A 19,850-nucleotide genomic window follows, 5' to 3' on the forward strand; every position below is an offset into this window, starting at 1 on the left:
TGCCCCACAAGAGAAAGTGAGGCTTCCTGACTCAGAGATGTATGCTCCTAGACTTAGGGACCCAAACTGTGTTCACTTGGGAACAGACAACAGCATTGCCTTTTCTTTTACAACATGCCTGCAAGAGGGTACTGCTCCCGGGAGGTGCAAGTGGGTAGTCCTTTCCCCTAGCCCCTACCTTTTAAAAAACATGAGCTCCTCTTCTGTGCTTAAATCCCCAAGACTGAAGGACTTGGTGTCCTTGATCCTCAAGTAGGCATCTCAGGTATGATCCCAGTGAGGTGAAAAGCCCCAGCAGACAGACCTCTGTGCTTAGTTTTCCCCCAGCAAGATCCATGCCCAATGCATCATTCCTTGGAGCAACAGCACATCTCCATATGCTCCTATGCCTATTTTTAGATTGCAGAACTGAATGTGGCCCTTTGTACTTCAGCTATCATTTTGCTGATGAGATAAGAATATTTTTATTCTGTGCCTTGTTTATTTAAATGTCAACCCTTTAAATCATAAGTGTCCCTCCCTGTGTGCATAAATCTGATGGAACAGCAAGGGGGTTTGAATGGGAGCTCTATGCATAGCAAAAATAGCAGTAAAACTGTACATCCTGTGTGCAAATACATTCTTAATTGCTATTGTTAAAATACAATCTTTTATGATTTTTCTCTATTGCTGTAGACTAGCTATAAAATCTCTCCTCTGTTTAAACTAAATGATGTGGCCAGGAAGATTTCTCCCACTGAGAATAGAGACAATTTAGAATGTGGAACAGAATGGGGTAAGGTGAGTATTCAGAAACTTGTGGAGTCAACTTTCTGCACACACAGATCAAATCGTAAAAAAAATGCCACTGCCTGCAGTATCAGTGCCTAGTCATAAATGCACTATTTATAATGGGATATTAAGCTTTAGTTATGTTACTGTCTTAGGCTACATAAACCACCGGGAAAGGAGAGAATAAATAAGGCTCGTGCAGATTACTTAGTTGCAGCAAACAAGAGGCCACACTACTCACACTTTTTGCTCTTCAAGGAAATTCCACAATTGCTTTTCCATCAGGGATATTTTAAAATGCTAGAGCAGAGATGGGATGGGTGTGGGGGACACAAGACCTCAACTAGCATTAATTAGTGTGGCAGCATGGAAATCAGTGGGACAAAGCCTCAGCCTTGGCAAACACACAGATCTCTAAACGGGTAGAGGTCACGGAGCGTGAGCTGCTCCAACTCCACTGATGTAATCTGCTTGTTAAAGCCTGGAGGTTTGGGTCCTGTACTGGAGCTGGGAAAGATAGATATAGGTCACATTCTTACTCTTAGGGGTTAAAGCCTCCCAGAGACTGTGCTGCTGGGGGCTACGTGCTACCCTGGCTAGTAAGAAATGAATGTGACCTTGAGCGGGACAGATGGATACGTGACTTCATAGTGCTGATCCAGAAACTGTTTCTTCCCAAAGTCAGAAGCAATTCTGGCAGAAACACCCACCTTGACTGTACTGGTTAATTGAAAAGGAGCCGTGTAATAGCATGTCCATTCTATTAAGCAACTTGTAGCAATACAAGTTAATAAAACCCATAGTGACCCACTGTAGGACATTGCTGTAGGACAGTCCCATGCAGTAATTTTCCTGCTTTAGTAGGAAACAGGTTTACCAGAAATCCATATTTTATTTATTTGTTAATATCATTTCAAAGCTGAGGAGCCTTGCAGCAAATGAATATATTTGGCTACAGGTTCTACACGGGCATATAAACCCTGGATAAGTTAAAAATGTTTTTAAAAATTGATCTTTTTTTTCCTCAGGCAATATTGTTACGTTCACCTTCTAATCTTTAATAGAATGTTAGAGTTAGCATGGTGATAACTTGTTTTACTACCAATTTAATTTTGCTTTGACTGCTAATATAGTAATTACACTATTTGACATAGGGAAGGGCAGGCTGAGGAAGTTGGAGCAGTTTGATGCTAAAACACAGTGTACGTTAAGGTGTCATGCTTACTGTTACAAGAACATACTTACTGTAGTCCAACCAACCTGCTGACCCAGGTCTGTAAAATACAGTGTAATGATGGAGGAAACTGCAAGGCTTTGAATGTTAACGGAGTCCTTCAGGTAGGGCCCATCTGTAAGGATAAAAAGGGAAGAACAAATGACATGAACAGCACACATCCTCACGGTGGATCCTTTCAGCATAACGTGTAGGCTGCCCTGTTAATAGTCAAGGAGTTAAACCATTTTCTTCAATTTGCATTGCACTCTAGTGCCTATGCCTTACGTGTAAAAGGCACAACTTATATTGTGACTTATTTTGGTGACTTGGTCCTTATTCTCCAGGTTAGCAGCTTAGAGCATTTCTATGGGAATTATTCTTCTCTTCTTTTAACAAAAGCGTTAGGCTGACATGCTACTGGGCAGCAATGCACAGCAATTGTTATGATGCTATCTCTGTTCATCTAGATCATTAGAGACATGCCATGCAATCACACAGTTTCATAGATCACGTTTCATTCTGTCTTGCAAGACTAATGGGAAAGTCAATGTTATACAGCCTCTTGGTCACTGATGCCTTTTGATAGTTTTTGCCTGAGTATTTGCATTCTCAGAGTATTTTACAATAGGTTGCACCATCATGGTGAATGCAACTTCTTAGGCAAAAGCCCCCAGTCCAGGATTTCTTTGTGAACTATCAGACCTAGGCAGACCATGTGTATCTGAGCATTACGTTCCTTTTCACAGCACTCTGAGGCATGTGTTCCCAGTCCTAATGAACCAGGAGTGAATGAGAAAAGACATCAAATAGGAAGATACAGTTCTTTTTCAGAGAGGCAGTGAGCTGGATATTAGGAAACCCCAACAGCCACGGGCATGGGGTTTTGCCGTGGCCGCAACACTTCTTTCTCTTTTCTAATTTACATATTGCATCTCCCTTTCGATGTATGTTTGTTCACTGTTTAGGTCAGGGAGAGTGCCAAATTCTGCCAGCTGCTCAGATCTCACTTTCTGGGGCTCTGTCCTACTGCATGTCCACAGACAAATGCCACTTGGTCAGCAGCAGCTACAGCTCCCATGGCCATGTCCAGCAAGAACTGGTGTGCTGGCCCAAAAAAGGAGGCTGCCTCCTGTGGCCAGTTGTATCTTCTGATGAGGCTGCGAACAAGGAGTGCAACTGGAATCACAGTGAGGGACTGACATCGGTGAATTTTGCCATGAATGGCTTTAGAACTGCTTTGTCTTCATTATCCGAGCACATGCTGTATTCTGAAACATTTTTACCCAATGGTTATGAAAACCATTAGACTCCTGTACTGATGAAGAAGCTAATAACTTCATGATTTATATCAATTAATGAAAAAGTACTAAAAGTTCACCTACTAACACATATCATGAGAGTAATACTATTAGGAGGATAACTTGCCAAAGGTTTAGTAATACGTTAGGGGTCTTTTTAACATCCATATGAAAACTTACTGCGTTCCAGTTGCAGACCAACACGGGAAGGGTACCACTGGGGACCTGTTCAAATCACAAAGCACAGCTGTTAATTTCATGGTGGATGATCTAAATTTATCTTCTTGCTAGTATTCTTTTTAGCTGACGGATACAAATACGAGGTAAAAAAAAAAGTAATAATCCTCTCTTTGGGTCTCAGCTATACAAGGAGAATACAATAGAGCTAGGAGGGATGCACAGCACAACACATACAGGTAAAGCAGAAACTCCTTTTCCTAGGTCCAGTGTTGGATGGGCCAGTCTCATTGCTGAATGCTCCATTAGTACATGGAAAATACAATGTGCATACACTACTGGGGAGTATAAATAGGACCCTATTTATTAATTGTCAAAACACCATATTAAATCTGTCAGTGTAGCCTTTACGCCCAGAACGATGCTTTTTGTACAGTCTGGTCCATAGGGGGTTGTTTTTTTTCCCATTTAGGAATATAAAATCTGACTAGGGACACACAGCTAGCACTACTTCTTAATCACAGATGCTCAGTCAGTAATCTTTTAGGCAAATAGTGAACAGAAAGCAGAGGCGTCTGGGTAGCTAATACTAGGTCACATATGATTTCCATGATACTCATCACCTTATGGATGTTTCCTAGAAGCAGCTTTTAAAATGGTCTAGTTTAAAGGCTGCTCCTATAAATGCACAATAGCAGTTGGAGGTCGTTATTAGGTGCCCTTTGATGATTTTAGATGGAGACCATCAGTTTGTTCAAATAGGTACAGATCTCCAGCTGCATTTGTGCTTCTCAGTGCCAGAGCGAGTGGGTAAGTGCCAGAGAAGGACTGCAGAAAAGATTGTGGCCATCCAAATTGTTAACTTACTCAGCTCTGTGTAGTGCCTGTATGCAGGAGGCTCTGACCCAGTAGCTGTGCTGGCTGAAGGGACAAGGTAAGCACACCTCCTTTGCATTGTAAAGAGACATAACATAGTTTTAACTGTCTCCTCCTCCTGCTTCAGATTTGCTGCGGAAGGGTTTTTGGGCTGATCTGACACGCTTGGCATTGGAGCATCCTTGGGAAAACTTACACAGCCAACATTGTTGACTGAGCTTTGGGGGCAGCAAAGTGTGACAGAGGAAAGGGAAGGAACAGCTGTGCTATGGCATCCCCCAGCCATTTCCACGGTGCTTGTCTTTGTTTCTTTTGATGTGCCTTAGGACAGCAGATAGCCTGAAGAAAATTTGCTTTGTCTCTTCAGTTCAAAGTCCGAGTGAAACCGGTCAAATACAGCTGTGGTTTTCTTTAGACCCACCTTACAATTGTTGGTATTGCTGTATTTAAGATACCAGTATTCATGTACCTTAAACAAATGGAACAAAATCTTCATAATAAGTGTAACCAAACATGGGAACAGTTGCCCAGAGAAGCTGTGGGATCTGCTTCCTTGGAGGTGGTATAAACTCAACTGGGGAAGACCCTGAGTCATCTTAGATAACTTTGAAGTTGGCCCTGATCTCAGCAGGAGCCTGGACCAGATGAGCCCAAGAGGTTGCTTCCATGATGCTACGTGCCATGATGGTCAGGAGAGCTTGTTCACCCCTCCAGCTGGAGGGGAAGGGGGGCTGCACACAGAGTGCACGGCACCGACCCAGACACTCCCATTTCAAAAGCACTTGGGCTAAGTGTGAATTTTGTAGGCAAGAACAGGCATTTGATGAACCCCTTGAACCAGGGCTAATAGCAGGAGGTGAAACACATCCATCAAGTAAGGCGCAAACATTTTTTTTCAAGGTACCAAAACAATTCATGGCTATTAAAGATAACAAAAGGAAGATAGAGAAAGAGCAGCTGTCTGACTTGTCAAGGAAGATATGATTTGCTCCAGGACAGCAGATATCAATAGTTATTTGGGAGCCTGAAATGCAATGTACCTGCTTTAAATTGGAATCTTCCCCTCAGCCCCCCCAACTCATCTTACAGTATGTTTCAATAAAAGCCAATTTACCTGATCCTGTGGCAAAGTGCTTATAGGTATGGCTCTTCATCTGCACAAGGGCAAGCAGAGGTTGTGCGTTTTAAGCACGTCATCCCACATTTCCAGTCCTCTAGCCTCAGCACGCCATTATTTTTGAACATACTCAAAGATTTAGACAGATGGGAATGTGCCTTTGCTTCTGCTCGTCTGCGGTGGCCTTGTCATTACCCCACTGCGTGTCTCTGGTTTCCAGGCCATCTGTGGGGTGCTGTGTGTGTTTTGCTGGGGGGACCTGGAGTTAGCTGTCGGGATGTCTCTTCCCAGCTCTGTATATTGGCAGGGGCCCACTAGCTAAAGTCAAATGGAAATGTTATACAGATGGAATGGGGGGACAAAGTGCAAACACATCTCTTTTTGTACATATGTCAGTTTTAGTCTGGACAGAAAGGTTTCTCGCTTTTAGTCTTTACTGGCCGCAGAGTATAGCAAGGCTGTTCTGGAGTCTTGGCTGCCCTGGGATCCTGCAAAAAACAGCCTTGCTTTCTGGAGGGAAGTGCGACTCCACTTTGCTCGGGAGATCTCTCTCAGAGCTCTGGCTGGTCTGTTCTCCCAGCCTGATGAGAGACTTCTTTCAAAGAGAAAACCCCACACATTTCTAGGCCTCAGCAATTTGCCTGCTCATCACTGCGTGACGGTCAGCCAAGGGGACCCTGGCTCCCCTTGCCACCTGCCTTCTTCTAGTGACTGAGCATTTTCCAAAGGGCTCTGACAACTCTGGATTTCTGTCTGGAAATTTGGGAAGCCATTCCAGTCCAGCCTGGCTCTGGCAAGCACACATTCATGTCAACCCTGTAGGAGAAGAGCTTTCTTTTGAGAGTGCAAAGAAGCCAACCACAGTGTCTCATCATCACCCCCGTTAAATCTTGCTGCTGCCTGCCAAACAGGGGGTCGATGGCTCTCTCTGACACCTCAAGCCAGCAGTAGCTGGCAGATGAGCTTCACCTACTGTCAGCAGGAGTTCACAAGTGCACATGGAAAGTGCATGCTCCAGGCAGAGCAAACAAGCACTCATTAAAGACGGAGACATAGCTGCAGCTGTGTGTGGTGCTCGAAGGCCTCTCTGCACTCCCACATCTGGCAAAGCTCCCCTTGCTTCCTGCTGGAGCTGGAGGCTTTCTTTTTTCCAGGGATTTATTTTTAGTAGGGTTTACTTCCCAGTTTATTCTTATTAACACTCTCCTTTGGTGCCTTCTGTAGAGATTAATGGTGATCCAAGAGCATAGGTGACTGAAGCTTATCTTGTAACTCCTGCTGAGTGTAAGATCAAGCACATATTATTATCATCTACTCACTAATATTTTGAGAGTGCATCAGAGTTCAGTTGTGAGCTCCACATGGTACTGGGGAGGTTATATTTATTCCCTGTGTGCTCCTTGTGATCAGCAGAGCTGCTCAGTTCCCCCATTTGGGGTTTATGGTTTTGGCTAAGAATTTCACGCTTGGAAGACAGTTGTAAAAATAACTAAGTTTTCAGCCCACTTACATCCCAGACTGGTTTTAACTTAAAAAAAAAAAAAAAAAAAAAAAAAAAAAAACAGACATAGGCTGGCCAGAACATAAGAATGGCCATCATGGTTCAAACCATGGGTCTGTTTAGCTGATATTAAATCTGCCAGCATTTAGCCAATCTTGTGATTCCTCCATCCTATTTCCTAGATTTCTAGCATTTGTGTGGAGTAGCTGTGGCTTCTTTCACCCATCTTGCAGTGTGCTTAAACAGCCATTGAAATTGCTTCCTGGTTTTTCATCTCCTATTTGATTCTCTCTACTTTTTAGACTTATCCTTGAGGATATAGAATGTTTGTCTCTGTCTTTAAAACCATCACCCCCAAATGCATGTACATGGGTACTTGAAAACTTGCCCCATTCCTCAGCTGAAAGGATATTCACAAATTGCTTGATTTTTTTCACTGTTGTGATTCAAAAAATGTTTGTTCTATGAGTGCAAGCTTCCTTTATTATGGATAAGTAAGCAATTCATGATGCTTCTTAAGCCATTTACCATATTCCTTCTTCTCTGTCAGGAATCTGTTCCAACTTGGTGGAATATTTTAGTCCAAAACAGAAAAAGACATATATCCATTATGAAAAAGTAAAAATATTTAAAGCATTTTAATTTTTTCAACACAAGAAGTTGATATTTTCTTGGAAAGTGACACTAAAGTAAAGAAAGTAAACATTGACTTCACTCTTTATATTTAAAATATGAAAGTGAAGAAAAATATTTAATTTTAGCCAAGTTTTTTGTTGTACATGGCAGTATTTAAAACAAAAATTTAAACCTAAGCAAGCCGACACGTTAGAAGGAAGGATATAAGAATAAATAAATAAAAACAGCCATTTGAAATTTGGCCATCTCCAGCTAATAGCCACCTGATAATATTGGAGATAAAAGGAGAGGTACTGCTTGTACACTTAATAAAATGGCAGCCTCAGTACCATACATGCAAAGATGCACAGGAAACCAAGCTCTGTTGGTCCCACTGTTTGGTTTTTTTTCACTGCATTTTTACTAGAATTTCAGTAAATGAATCAGCAGACAGTCACAAGAGCTGAGGACAGTTTTAAAAGCCCATATACAGTTTTAAAAGCGTGCAAGGTTACTCTTTATCCACATGATTTAAATTGACCTTAATGTGTGCTCCACTGCTTAAATATGACAGGAGGTTTCGAAAAATTAACAACCAAGAAATCTAAGTGCTAGGTATTTTCCAATAATTATGAAATTGAAGGGGTCACTAATTTTTATTATTTTTCATAAAAAAATTTTAGTGCATTGCCTGTTCTTTAGTAAATTACACACTCAAATGCCTATTTGTCACGTAGTATTTATGAAGTTACATGAACCTATATGAGAGCAAAGGTTACAAAAATAAATAAATAAATCATGAAGATCTCTCCTGCTGGGAAATTAGGTGCATTCCTTAGAACTCAGCCATGCAAAAGCTGTTCCTCTTGGGGGGTAAGGAGTCTAAGAAATGCCAAGCAGAGCTGACAGACATAGTTTGGAGATAATTATCAGATTGACTTTCCGTGAACAGCTAATTTTATCAGTTAAATTGTTTGCTTCTCATTGTTTTTCACCACCCATGCATCTCTAATAACAAATAGGCTTAATAATTACCAGCAATACCTGCTGTGATATGAATAGGATGATATGAACAACAAAATTACTATAATCAATCAGCAGCAGCATGCTGCTTAAATTTGCAGAAGTATAGGAAATTCTGGGGAACGTTGCGGTACCGATGTCCCTTATATGATCGCAAAGGGTCATGCAGTAGCTGAGCAAGGTAACAGCACCTTCCTGTATGAACTGAGCACAGCTGAAATGCACTCTGCCACCTTAACCAGACTGTTGATCTGGTATCTGTGTTGCAGTAATAAAAGGTTGCGAAAAAAGACTCATGCATTGCTGGGGGGATGGTGTTTTTGTACATAATAAATAGAGACAGACAGACATACTGACACACAGATTATCTTGAAAGTAACTTGCTGGACTCTTTCCTTGAAAAGTAAATGCTGAACAAATATAGTTATTCCGAGTCCGTGACCTCAAGCAACAATGGTCATAAACATCATTTCTCTCAGCTGCAGCAGGCATGTGTGAGCGCTCCCAGGGACGTTTCTGAGGAAGCAGGTACAGAGATATCACCATGCTGATAGCCACAGCCTTTGCTGGACTGAAGTTTGCACACCCTTGCTTCACGGAGCTGACAGGCAAGCAGGATGCTGAACTGACTTGGAACTGTGGCCTTCTGCTTTTGTTTGGAAGAAAAGGGTGTGGGATTCATTGTGCACTTGAGTGAGTCCTGCGCATGAAGGCAGTAAGCAAGGCACACCTAAGAAGCCACAGTAAAACAAAGCTGGGCCACAAGACCCAGACAGGAAGTACCTGAAGTTATTACTGTGTTTACTTGCCCTGTAATAAATGACAGGTACAACACAGCTGTCCTTGCCTGGCACCGTACTGAGCTTATGGGGGCCAGGTGAACAACAAAATGCTGCTTCCACCTCTTGCTAGGTCCTTGAGAAGGTACCTGCTGCGTCCAGGATCTTTTGGCTAGCCTGTGTTTTTCGTTGTAGCAGGACCTTTGATATGCTGTATCAGAGTATTTTAGGAGGGAGCAAGATCTTGACTTAGATCTGTGTTTTTATGGGAAGCCAGTACAAAGAGCAGACCCAGTGGGCCCTGTTGGGTAAAATCTCAGCAGGGCACTGAAAGAAAGGGATGTTGGTTTTAACGGCTAAAAAAATAAATCCCTTTTCTTTCTCAGCTTCTCTTTCCTCTTACCTGAGTTACCTGTTAACTTTCTGAGGATGATATTTGGCCACGTGTTTTCCAAAGGCATCTTGATCTCTACTTGCTATGCCTACACAAAAACCTGCTTTCTTAATTACCTGAAATTTGAAAAAGAATCCATTTGATCATTAGCATCCATTTCTTTCTTCTGTTTTTATAATACATGAATGCATCTAGCTACAAACATACTGCTTGCACATGGAGAGCAAGCTGTGGGCAGGGCGAACTGACGCCTCCAGTACTTAGCTAAACCAACAGTGCTACAGAGAGGTTATGGACAGATCTGGCCAAGAGGCACAACAAACACACTTCCCAAAGCCTACAAAGCAAGTAAATCCCAGCCTGACAAAGTGTCTGGTCATGTGCTTCCTTTTTAGCTGTCCGTTTGACAGATGCTTAAAATCCACCATCGTCCATTTTTCCTACATGAAGTCATGTGTCTGCACTGTTTGCTTGTGCTCAGAGCTGCTGTTACCTCAGCACCCACCTCACAAAACCTCACAAGGCCTGATCCCGAAGGTGTTTCAGAGCACACCTACCAGCTCTAACAGCAGAGTACTACATTACATCAGTCCCTGGGGGCACTCCCTTAAAAACAGTGTCAAAATTATACTTTTCTCGCCCAGGATCTGACAAACCTGGGTAGCCCCATCCAGCTGGAAGCAGCTGTGCAGCTGTGACTCTGTCCAGCTGTGCAACACCAGCCTGCATGGCTCTGCACTGCACCCTGGAGCACAAATTCACCTGACTACATTTTCATCAACTTCTAACTTTTACAAATGCCTGAACCTACCGAGGAACAGAGCACTCCCCCCCGCCGCCACTCACTCAGCGAGTTTTTTTCCTAAAAAAAAATTAAACTTTAGCTATATTCTGATCAGGCAATAATGGACAAATTTCTTAAGAGTCAGCAAAGCTTGTCTTAATGAAGATCAATTGTTATTAGTGGAAAACAGAATATTATTTGTCATTTAGAGGTCGATTTCTGTCACTAGCAGATTAAGCTTTCAATTTTCCATCTCAAACAGCTTGGTGCTGAAAACAACTGGAAATTTAGACAAGCAAAAAGCATCAGAAACTAAAAGCCGGCAAGCATGCAAGCAACATTTATATATGTATTTGAATAGTTTTGCTACATTGTTTCTTAAATAAAATAAAATAAAATAAAATAGAAAGGAAAAAGAAAAGGCAGCCCTGTGCATTTCAATTTTCCATGTAGCCTGCTGCAGAAAGTATAATTAATTTTGATCTTTCTGTGTAGATTTGCATTTAAATTAATGTGTGTGGGCAAGGGAAGGGAATGAGGCTCACCTTTTATTTCATTAATAACAACCACAGAGCAGAATACAGAGAAACAAGCAAACAGATATTCTGACAATGATGGAGCTCGAAGCAATGTTCCCATAAGGGAACGAATGCCCTTAAATCGGAGCGAGGAGGTGAGGAGCTGCTGGATGCACAGTGCTGCGGCACTGCAGCAGCACTCAGGCTGAGAGTACCCACCTGCAGCAGCACAGCACACACTGCCTGGCCCCGAGCAGCTCCCCTCTCCTGGGCATCGTGCTGCAGCTCCTGTGGCAGCGGTGGGGATCAGTTGGTGAGGCTGGACCCACTGCAATCTGCTCTGCGTAATGGGTTTGGGGAGTTTTTTGAGCAGGGGACCCCCAGGGAGGACTGCGCCCTGTGATCCATGCACTAAAATAGCACGGAGCTTGCTTGATATTATTTGCAGACATTTGGGTCCTGGCTCTGAAGTGCCAATGCCAATGAAAAGAGTGATTTAGTAATTTATGCCGATTGAGTATTTTAATTCTGGCAGTTATCTTTGCCTTTGATTCTTCTCTCTGTACAAGTTTGAATAGGATAACAAAGATAATTGCTGAGGTATCAGGGGGATGTGAGAACTCGAGCAGGATTTTCTTCCTCGTTACAAGCTGTCAGAGAAGCCTTAATGCAAAGGGTGACCCAAACATGAGACACTGCACATTAAGGAACATGCATTTGGCAAACTGTGTATGTGTTTCAGGAACTACAAGATACCATTCCTTCTCTATCTGCCTGTTCATATAATAGCGTGGGATTTTCAAAAAGGCAGCTTTATGTTTGGTGGTTTATGAAACCGCTTATCATCCATCTGTGTCCTTAACTGCTCAAAAACCTTTACAGGTGTGGCATTGGCCAACCCACCTAAGGGTTTCATAGGCAGTAAAGCAGAGCATTTAACACAGGTATCTGAACATCCTTGCAGTCTCAGAAAAAAGAGCAATAAGATATAAAAGCCTGTTTCAGAATGACTTTTCTTTCAGAACCTTTCGTGTTCAGCCTATGCGAGTTTGTGAGAGAACCAACCAGCACTGTGCCTTATGATGAAGATATTATGTGATAGGCCGTGCTTCAGGGCACTGATAACACAGGTCATTGCCTCCTCACTTCAGAAAGCTCTATTTTGGGTACTGCCACAATTAGCAATCCTGTCAGGCACATTTGGGCAGCAGTTCTCCACAGAGCTACACACGGGGCACAGAACTGACGGGGCAGTGGCACCAAGGCCTTCCCTGCCATTTGCCTCTCTCAGGTGGGAAACTCAAATTCAGTGAGGACAAGGGAGCCACAGCATCCCTCAGCCTCTCCCTCTTCCTCTCACTCTCTCAGGGGTGCTGAGCACCTGTATGAGCTGCTGAGCGCCCTGCATTCTTGCTGAGCTCCACCAGGCCTCAGAAGGACTGCTGCTTTACCCCATACTATGTGCCTGCTGCCTGAACACAGTGTGGGGCCATGGAGCAGCCTTGGGGCCGTGCTGTTATGTTGCAGCATCAGAAAGCACCTGGTGGTTCAACGAGCACAGCTGACAGGGCAAAGATGGCTCAAAAGCTCATTTATCCCTCCACCCCAGAGGTGTACTCACTCTGTACTGGGCAGAGGAGAGTCCTACCCCAGGCCCTAGCTGTGTTTCTTTAAAAGCGTTCCTTAGTCAATTAGCTAATAAAGTATGCTAATGAGGTATAATTTCAATATTTGACTGTCCAGGGGATAGCTCTTTCTCCAGCTCCTAATCTAATCAGGATGCGTTCCTTCACTAACCCCTAATAGCAGTGCTTTATATTTTTATCTAACGACCACACCAATGCTATCACCAATTAAATGAACACATTTGAACTGACATGATTTCTTCCTTTGTGCAAATTAAATCCTCATAAATACATTGGTAAATTCACCACACTGAAAGTTAATCCTTGCTAATATGAAGGCTAAATTGTAGCTTCGCCATGGGCCATGAGGAAGAGGCAGCACAGAGCTGCCCTGCTTTGGCAGCAGATCAGACACCAGCAGGCGAGTCACAGGCCCTGTCATGCTCCTGTGTCCTTCCTGAGAGAAGTTTATTTGGGCTGGTTTAATTCTCCCACCCCAGCACCTTAATTAAGTTAAGCAGAGGCTTCTGTGCCTCTGAAGCACTGCCATAAAGCTTGTGAAACTGCTCTTCCTCCTTCAGCTTTGTGACAGAGGACAAATACTTTTCCCTTGCATGCTGGAAAGAACTAAATGCTGGGATAAACGAAAGAAAGAACTAAAGACTGGGATACAGAGGTAGGTGTGCAAAGAGCATTTAGAATTAGGCACCTATCTTACACTAGTAACAATGTGAGTCAAGCAAGGCCTGTCCATGTTTTATATGAGCACAGCTTATGAGTGAGCTGCAGACCTAGAATACCTCGCATGTCGATTATTTCAATGGTGAATTATTTTCAGCAGCAAATATATTCAAGATCATTGTAATGTGGGGACAATTTAGAAAGAGGCAGAACTCCCCTCTATCACATTATTTTTATTGTAAATCATTTGTTCAGCTTCTTGTCTTTGATGCATTGCTTTCATTAACTTGAAATAATGGTAAATATCAAGTTTTATTTGAAAGATTTCTTATTTTGATTGTTCTTAGACTTTCTTTCCCTCTATGCCCAAAGAGGAAAATAAATAAATAGGCAAGCTGGGATCAAAAGAGAAAGAGTAAATGAATGGAAAGCAAGTCACTGTCACAAAGCAAACCCAGGGGAAAATCTGAACCTAGCAGCAAGAGCTGCTGCCTCTGCTGTGACCTCTTGAGCAGATGAGAAACCATGGATCTTGTTGGTTTATATTCATCACTCTCCTGAAGCTGTCCAAGAACGAGGTAGGTTCCTCTCATTCTATCACAGGAGATTTGCTTCCTCTTTTGCTATCCTAGGGCCTGTTGGCTCTCTTTCACAAGAAGTCTCTGGCATGTTTTGTGCAGACCCATTCCATGCAGCTCCTCCCAAAAGAAACTACTGGGTCTTTTTGCAAAGCTATCTGCCCAACGCTGGTGCCCAAAGGCATGGGGACCTCTGTGAAAACCTTGATGTAGATTCAGGGCATATTTGAAGGCCTGAAGTGATCTATACCCTACCGTAATCAATAGGCATCTCTCATTAATGGACATGAGATTCTCTTCACAATCATGAAGACCTGCTGAATGAACCTTAAGCCCACATGAATGTGGTGATGAACACCAGGTTCAGGTTGGAAGTCTGTTGCTCAGACAAAAATGTAATACATGAGTTTAAATTGATATAGGAACTCTTTAAGAACAAGAACTACTTTGACATCTTCTATTAACAGTTCAGTAGGCTTTAATTCTTATTTTATCAGAGAACGCACATTCTCTAGGGCCTGGATTACTTCTATAGTGCCTTGTACTGCCCTTTTCTCAGTTGAGCCATAGGCACTGTAATAAGATACATTGTAAGTAATAACAGGCAATTCTGATAAACAAATTTTGTTGTTTCTCATCTAGATCTGTCAATTAAATCTACTGCAAAGGAAAGAAAAGCAAAGAATCTAGCTATGAAATTTCCTTTTCTTAATGAGGCATTTAAGTAGCATCTCACATTTGTTCTCCAATTGTTTACATAGGATGTCATTTGTGATGCATTGTTAGAGTCCTGTAAATCTCAGCTGGGAACAATATCCCAGAGAGCAGAGAGGACCAGTTCTGCTTCAAGCTACATCTCTATAGATTCATTGCCTTTTCTTTTATTATATTATTCATCTGAAAGGATATCTGTAATCCTGCTAATGAAATGCAATAACATCAGATGCAGCATGTGCCAAAAAGAGAAATAATGTGAATTTCCATTAAAGTTTTTGAGTTGATCTTCACTTTTTCTATTTCTGGTTTGAATATCACCTTTTTTTTTTTTCTGAAGGCCAGCTTACTTTCACAAGCATTTAATAGATAGTCTAGTTTTTGTGTTTTAGACACCTCACTGTCTTCAGTTCAATAGGTCATTAGGCATATATTTAAGTCATTCATTGTCCCAAATGTTTCTTAGGGATCACAGCCAAAACAGACAAAAGAGTGCAAGGTGGATGAAAGGCAGGTTAATTATTCTTATTTAATGGATGAGAAAATGAAGCTCAAAAAGGAGAAAGCGTCTGGCATAAAACACACCCAAGTCAATAGCATGACTCCCACTAGTTTTGAATTAAGCCTTGAAGAACTATGTCCCAGATATCACATTCAGTTCAGTGTGAATCAGGCAATTTTAAAAATCTCAGCCAGCCCTTTGACTCTTGCTGTTATCTTCAAAGACCAAAATGCCTTGAATAACTGACCCTAGAAGTCCTACTTAAGGTCATACAGGGCTAAATGCATTGCTTTTACACTAGGTGGGTAAGCCAAAACTCAACCATGGTTTCCTAATGCAGTACACGCTGAAATCATTCTTTATAACCACATGTACGTTTCAGAAAGCAAATCTCCAGGGACACACGATCAGACGCTTCTCAGACTTATTTAGTATCTCTTCCTCCAGTTATGAGATTTGAGCGCTCAGCAAAAGTGAAATGTGGTGCCTAGTCTGGTGTTTGCTCTCCTTATTAGTCAGACAGCTGGAAGCAAGGAGCCAGGCTTACTTAGCACCCCAGCTAGGAATGTCCTAATGCAAGTTCTGGGCTTCAGCAGCATCAGCAAGACACACATGGGTCAGGGCTCAAATGGAAGGTTAGGACCCAGAGCTCAGGATGCAAAACGGGTTGTCAGCGAAGCACACACCACTTTCTGGAGGGCTACCTGGGAACCCACATTGTGACTGCAGCTGCAACACTCCCTGCATTGCCTTTCCCTTTGGAAAAAAAGACAGAAGTGGTTTTCTGTAACTCCAACACAGAATGCATGGATGAAGGCTGAAAGTGGGGTATAAACTCTAAATTATTAGTCACTTTGAAAATGAAAATCACAAGGTTAGCTTGGTTTGGCTTCTGCTTTCTTTTAACCATGTTAAGTCAGTGATGCCACCCTCATTTCCTGGCTGGCTATTATAAAAGTGAAAGTATTCCCAGCTCTTAAAGGTATGCTTCAATTATTTTCACAGGTAAGCCATAAATTCGAGCTATGCAAATCTGTGCTAACAGCCAGACTCTTCTATTTTGAATAGAGAGATTTGCACGGATGTGCCACAAATAAGCTGATAGAAAGTCACCCTCCTGAAACTTCTTGCTGCGTAGATCAGAAATGAAGCCTACCAGACAGACTGGCCTCCTGGCTAAATCAGCACGCCAAGGCAAGAAATCAGGTCACTGGAGGACATGCGCACTCAGCAGGGCCAGGAAGCAATTTACTCATGGATTAGATCTGATCGTGAGCTGGAAAGGAATATGGTAGTGATCATTTGATTGTTGTGGCAATCATTTGATTTTCGTTGCTTACTTTATGCTTAGCGTTGCAAAACAGAAAGTAAAGAGTTTAAATATATATAAGCCTTGCTCTGGCAGTAACAAGAAATTCGAGTTCCTAGTAAAGTGAGTTATGTCAACAGGCACAGAGAAGTAAAAAGACCTTAGAACTGTGTCATTTGATTGATACTTATATTCACTGTAACCTAGTCTTCTATTACTATCTGCTGTCTGGCTAAGACAAAAGAAAAGTAAATTATAAAATGAAATAAATCTCATCATGTTTCCTCCTAATCTAGTCATTCTCATTTAGAAAGTCAACACAGATGAATGAGCAATTTACCCAGATGAAATCACTGTAGTTCATAGCGCCCATTTGCAATAACTGCCCGTCCCTAGCGACTCACCTTCATTGTTAATTTCCAGTTGAGTTATGAATGCAGAGAAGGGAAAAATTACTGAAAACAATCATTGGATGTGACTGCTAACCCAATGCGTCCTGTGAATCTGTGACACAGACGTAATGCTGGGCCCAAGAGTTCTGCACGGGAAGATATTACTTCTCCCTTTGAAAACTCATTCATATATGAGCTGTGACTCTGGGGTAGCATGAACTGCTTAGGATAAAAACAGGAAGGAAGGACTTGGAGATTCGGTAAGAACTGTACAGCTGCCTTTCTGCCTGGGGAGTGCATCCAGCTCAAGACAACTCATGCCAGGATCAGGTCATGGCTCTGTTTCCAAAAGGCTGGCTTTTTCAAAGCCTGGTCTCCAAATAGAGGGCAGAGGAAAGATCCCTCTGGAATGCTCTGTGCCCTAGATATAACTTATTTGGGTCTCTTCAGTTTGTGAGACACATGAAGGGCTCCTGGTTGATTGGCAGGCAAGGACTATGAAATCAGCTTGGGAGAGCCATAAATAGCATAATTCAGCTTCTCTGCATCCCCAGCAGGTGTATTCATTGGGCACATGAGTCTCTCCAGGCATCTGAATTGACAGATTTCATTAACTTTCTTCAACCTGAGAATCCAGCTGTAACAGGCAGTGTGGAAAAATCAGAGGAACTGCAGGTTCTCAGCAAGACCGTGTTATCAGACACTCCTGATTACATAGAGCCGGTAGGCAAGGCACTGGCTTAGCAGTCACCGTTCTCACTGGTACTGCTCTTAATGACTAATCCCCACAGCATCCTTTCTCACCTCTCTGAGCCTTGCAGTTTAATATCACGGCCAGCCTCTAGATGGAAATTATATGATGCAGTAAGAATAGTCATCCTTTCCAACGACAGTGCTGCATCCAGCTCTTGCATTTTAGCACCAGGCTGGCAAATGTGGAGTTTTACTGTAAGCCCTTGCTCTTGCAATCATGCTGTTAGTTCTCAGATGTCATTAAAAACAGGAAAGGTGCAGATGCAGAACTTGAAAACCCTTTTCAGACTACTTAGGAAGTAGAAAAGAAAGAGGACCTGGTCCTCCAGTAAAGGATTAGTTTTAGTACCTCACATGCCTTAAGCTACTCTCACAAGACTAGCTGTGTCATTTCTAAGCGATGAGAAATCCTCCTCCTTCCTCTTCACCAGGCCAGCTTGGCTTCCACAGCTCTGTGTTTTGACGATCTGCTTCAGGGCTTTGGGCGCAAGCAAGGAACTGATGTTTCTAAAATGCTGCTCTCCTTCCATCTGCCCAGCGCTGGCAGAGCTCAGCACTACTGGCAGGCAACTGCAGGGGGAGCAGAGCTGGCAGCAGCCACAGGTCATTTCGAGAAGGGAAGGAGGGAGACGATGCACAAGCCTCCCACACCACTGGAAAAGGAGTATGTGCTATGGTCCTTCTGCTTACATTTGTCCTCTAGGATGGTAAGGTGTCTCCTTGCATTGGGCTATAAAGACCAATCAGCATGAGGTAGGAACTGCACTGTTTTTCTCCTTGCCCTCTCTCCAGAGGAAAGCAAAGCAAAAATATTTCAGTCATTTTCCAGGGGATGTAGCTTTCAGGATCTCTATAGAAATACCTGCAAGAAGCGGTTGTAAGACTGTACCACAGACCACTGAAGTTTCAAAGTGTCCAGAAATTATGATGTTTATTCTTGAGTGCCACCTACTGACAATTTCTTTCTTAATGATTTACTTTGATTAACATTGCTTTTTTTTATATACTCTATGTAACGTTTGCTAACTTGGAGAGGGAGGCCTGCAGTTTTGGAGCTGAATGATTACGAGTTAATATCTTATTGTGAAAGCTGGAAGCTATGTTCCTTTTTCCTTGAGTACTTCATTCCCCTCTGCAGGCTGGGATGCTCTGCATGTGTTATTTTCATTCCATTCAGCTTCCCTTTTTCCTTCCATCTATTGCCAGGCTTCCTCCCATCTGCCCTTCCTTATCTGCCTGCTGGTCCTGCCTTAGGGGCAGTTTCTGGCCTCCCTAAACTCGCTCTTCTGACTTCAGAGAGTAGGTACAGTTGTGCTACCTCCCTGTGCAGGATGCTGTATCCAAGAGTTTTTTAGATTATTGCTGAGCTCTCATTTCCTTTCTGTTCTTCCTCCATTTTCAAGAGCTTTTCCAGAAACTTTTGTGTTCAGTAACCTTGAAAATATTTAATGATCACCGACTCCACTATACTACCTGTTCTAGACGTATTTTATTTTAGTTATGTGATACTTGGATTAGCATTATTATTACAGTTTTTCATTTTCTATCTGTAAGATTTCCTCCTCCACCAGCCCAATACATCTTGCAAAGATAAAAATAAATTAAAGGTGAAGAGTTATTGCCAAGGACAAGAGCTTGCAAAGTTTAGTCTACAAGGTATTTCTTTCCCCATTGAAAACATCATCCTTATAGATAGGGGAAATGCCAGGTACCTGACTCATTATAAGCAACTGAAAAAATGGGACAAGAGGATTCCTTCTGATAGACTAAGTTACTTGTGTGGTTTTACCTCTGCCAGCCAGCCAAAGGAACGAGGAAAAGAGCAGTAAATTCACCTACAGCACAGCACCAATTTGATTGAGGCTTCTGTGACCGTGCCTTAGATGGTACAGCGTGAAGGTCAGTAACACCCAAGCACTCAGCTGCCACCCAATTTCAGGCAGAAAACAAGCAACAGAAGTGTAGGCATTTGTATGATGCCACCGTGAACAGTGTGGTTTTGTCTGCAAAGCACGTATTGCGGAACTCCTTCCCAGAGGATTTTGCTAAGGTCAGAACTGTAAGTAGGTTTAGAAAGGATTAGACGGGTTCATGGTGGGCAGGTGTGATGTTTCCTATTAAGCATGGCAGCCTGGATCTAACATCTGCTACAGAAAGCCCCTACAGAGCCAGGGCTGGAGCTCTGCGACAGGCAAACTGCAGTTCCCTGCTGATCCCAGCACTGCCA

General features: G+C 42.6%; 1 protein-coding gene across 1 annotated transcript in view; it reads right to left on the reverse strand.

Moving 5' to 3' along the window:
* TECRL (trans-2,3-enoyl-CoA reductase like) overlaps positions 1-19,850 on the reverse strand; it is a 60,278-nt gene that overhangs the window by 22,784 nt on the left and 17,644 nt on the right. The window contains exons 3-4 of the mRNA XM_040556066.1: positions 3,466-3,510; positions 2,017-2,120 (exon numbers count right to left, since the gene is read on the reverse strand). Of these exons, the coding sequence (XP_040412000.1) occupies positions 2,017-2,120; positions 3,466-3,510 (149 nt within the window). The remainder of the gene's footprint in view (positions 1-2,016; positions 2,121-3,465; positions 3,511-19,850) is intronic.

This window comes from Cygnus olor, chromosome 4 (assembly GCF_009769625.2).
Source record: "Cygnus olor isolate bCygOlo1 chromosome 4, bCygOlo1.pri.v2, whole genome shotgun sequence".
NCBI lineage: Eukaryota > Metazoa > Chordata > Aves > Anseriformes > Anatidae > Cygnus > Cygnus olor.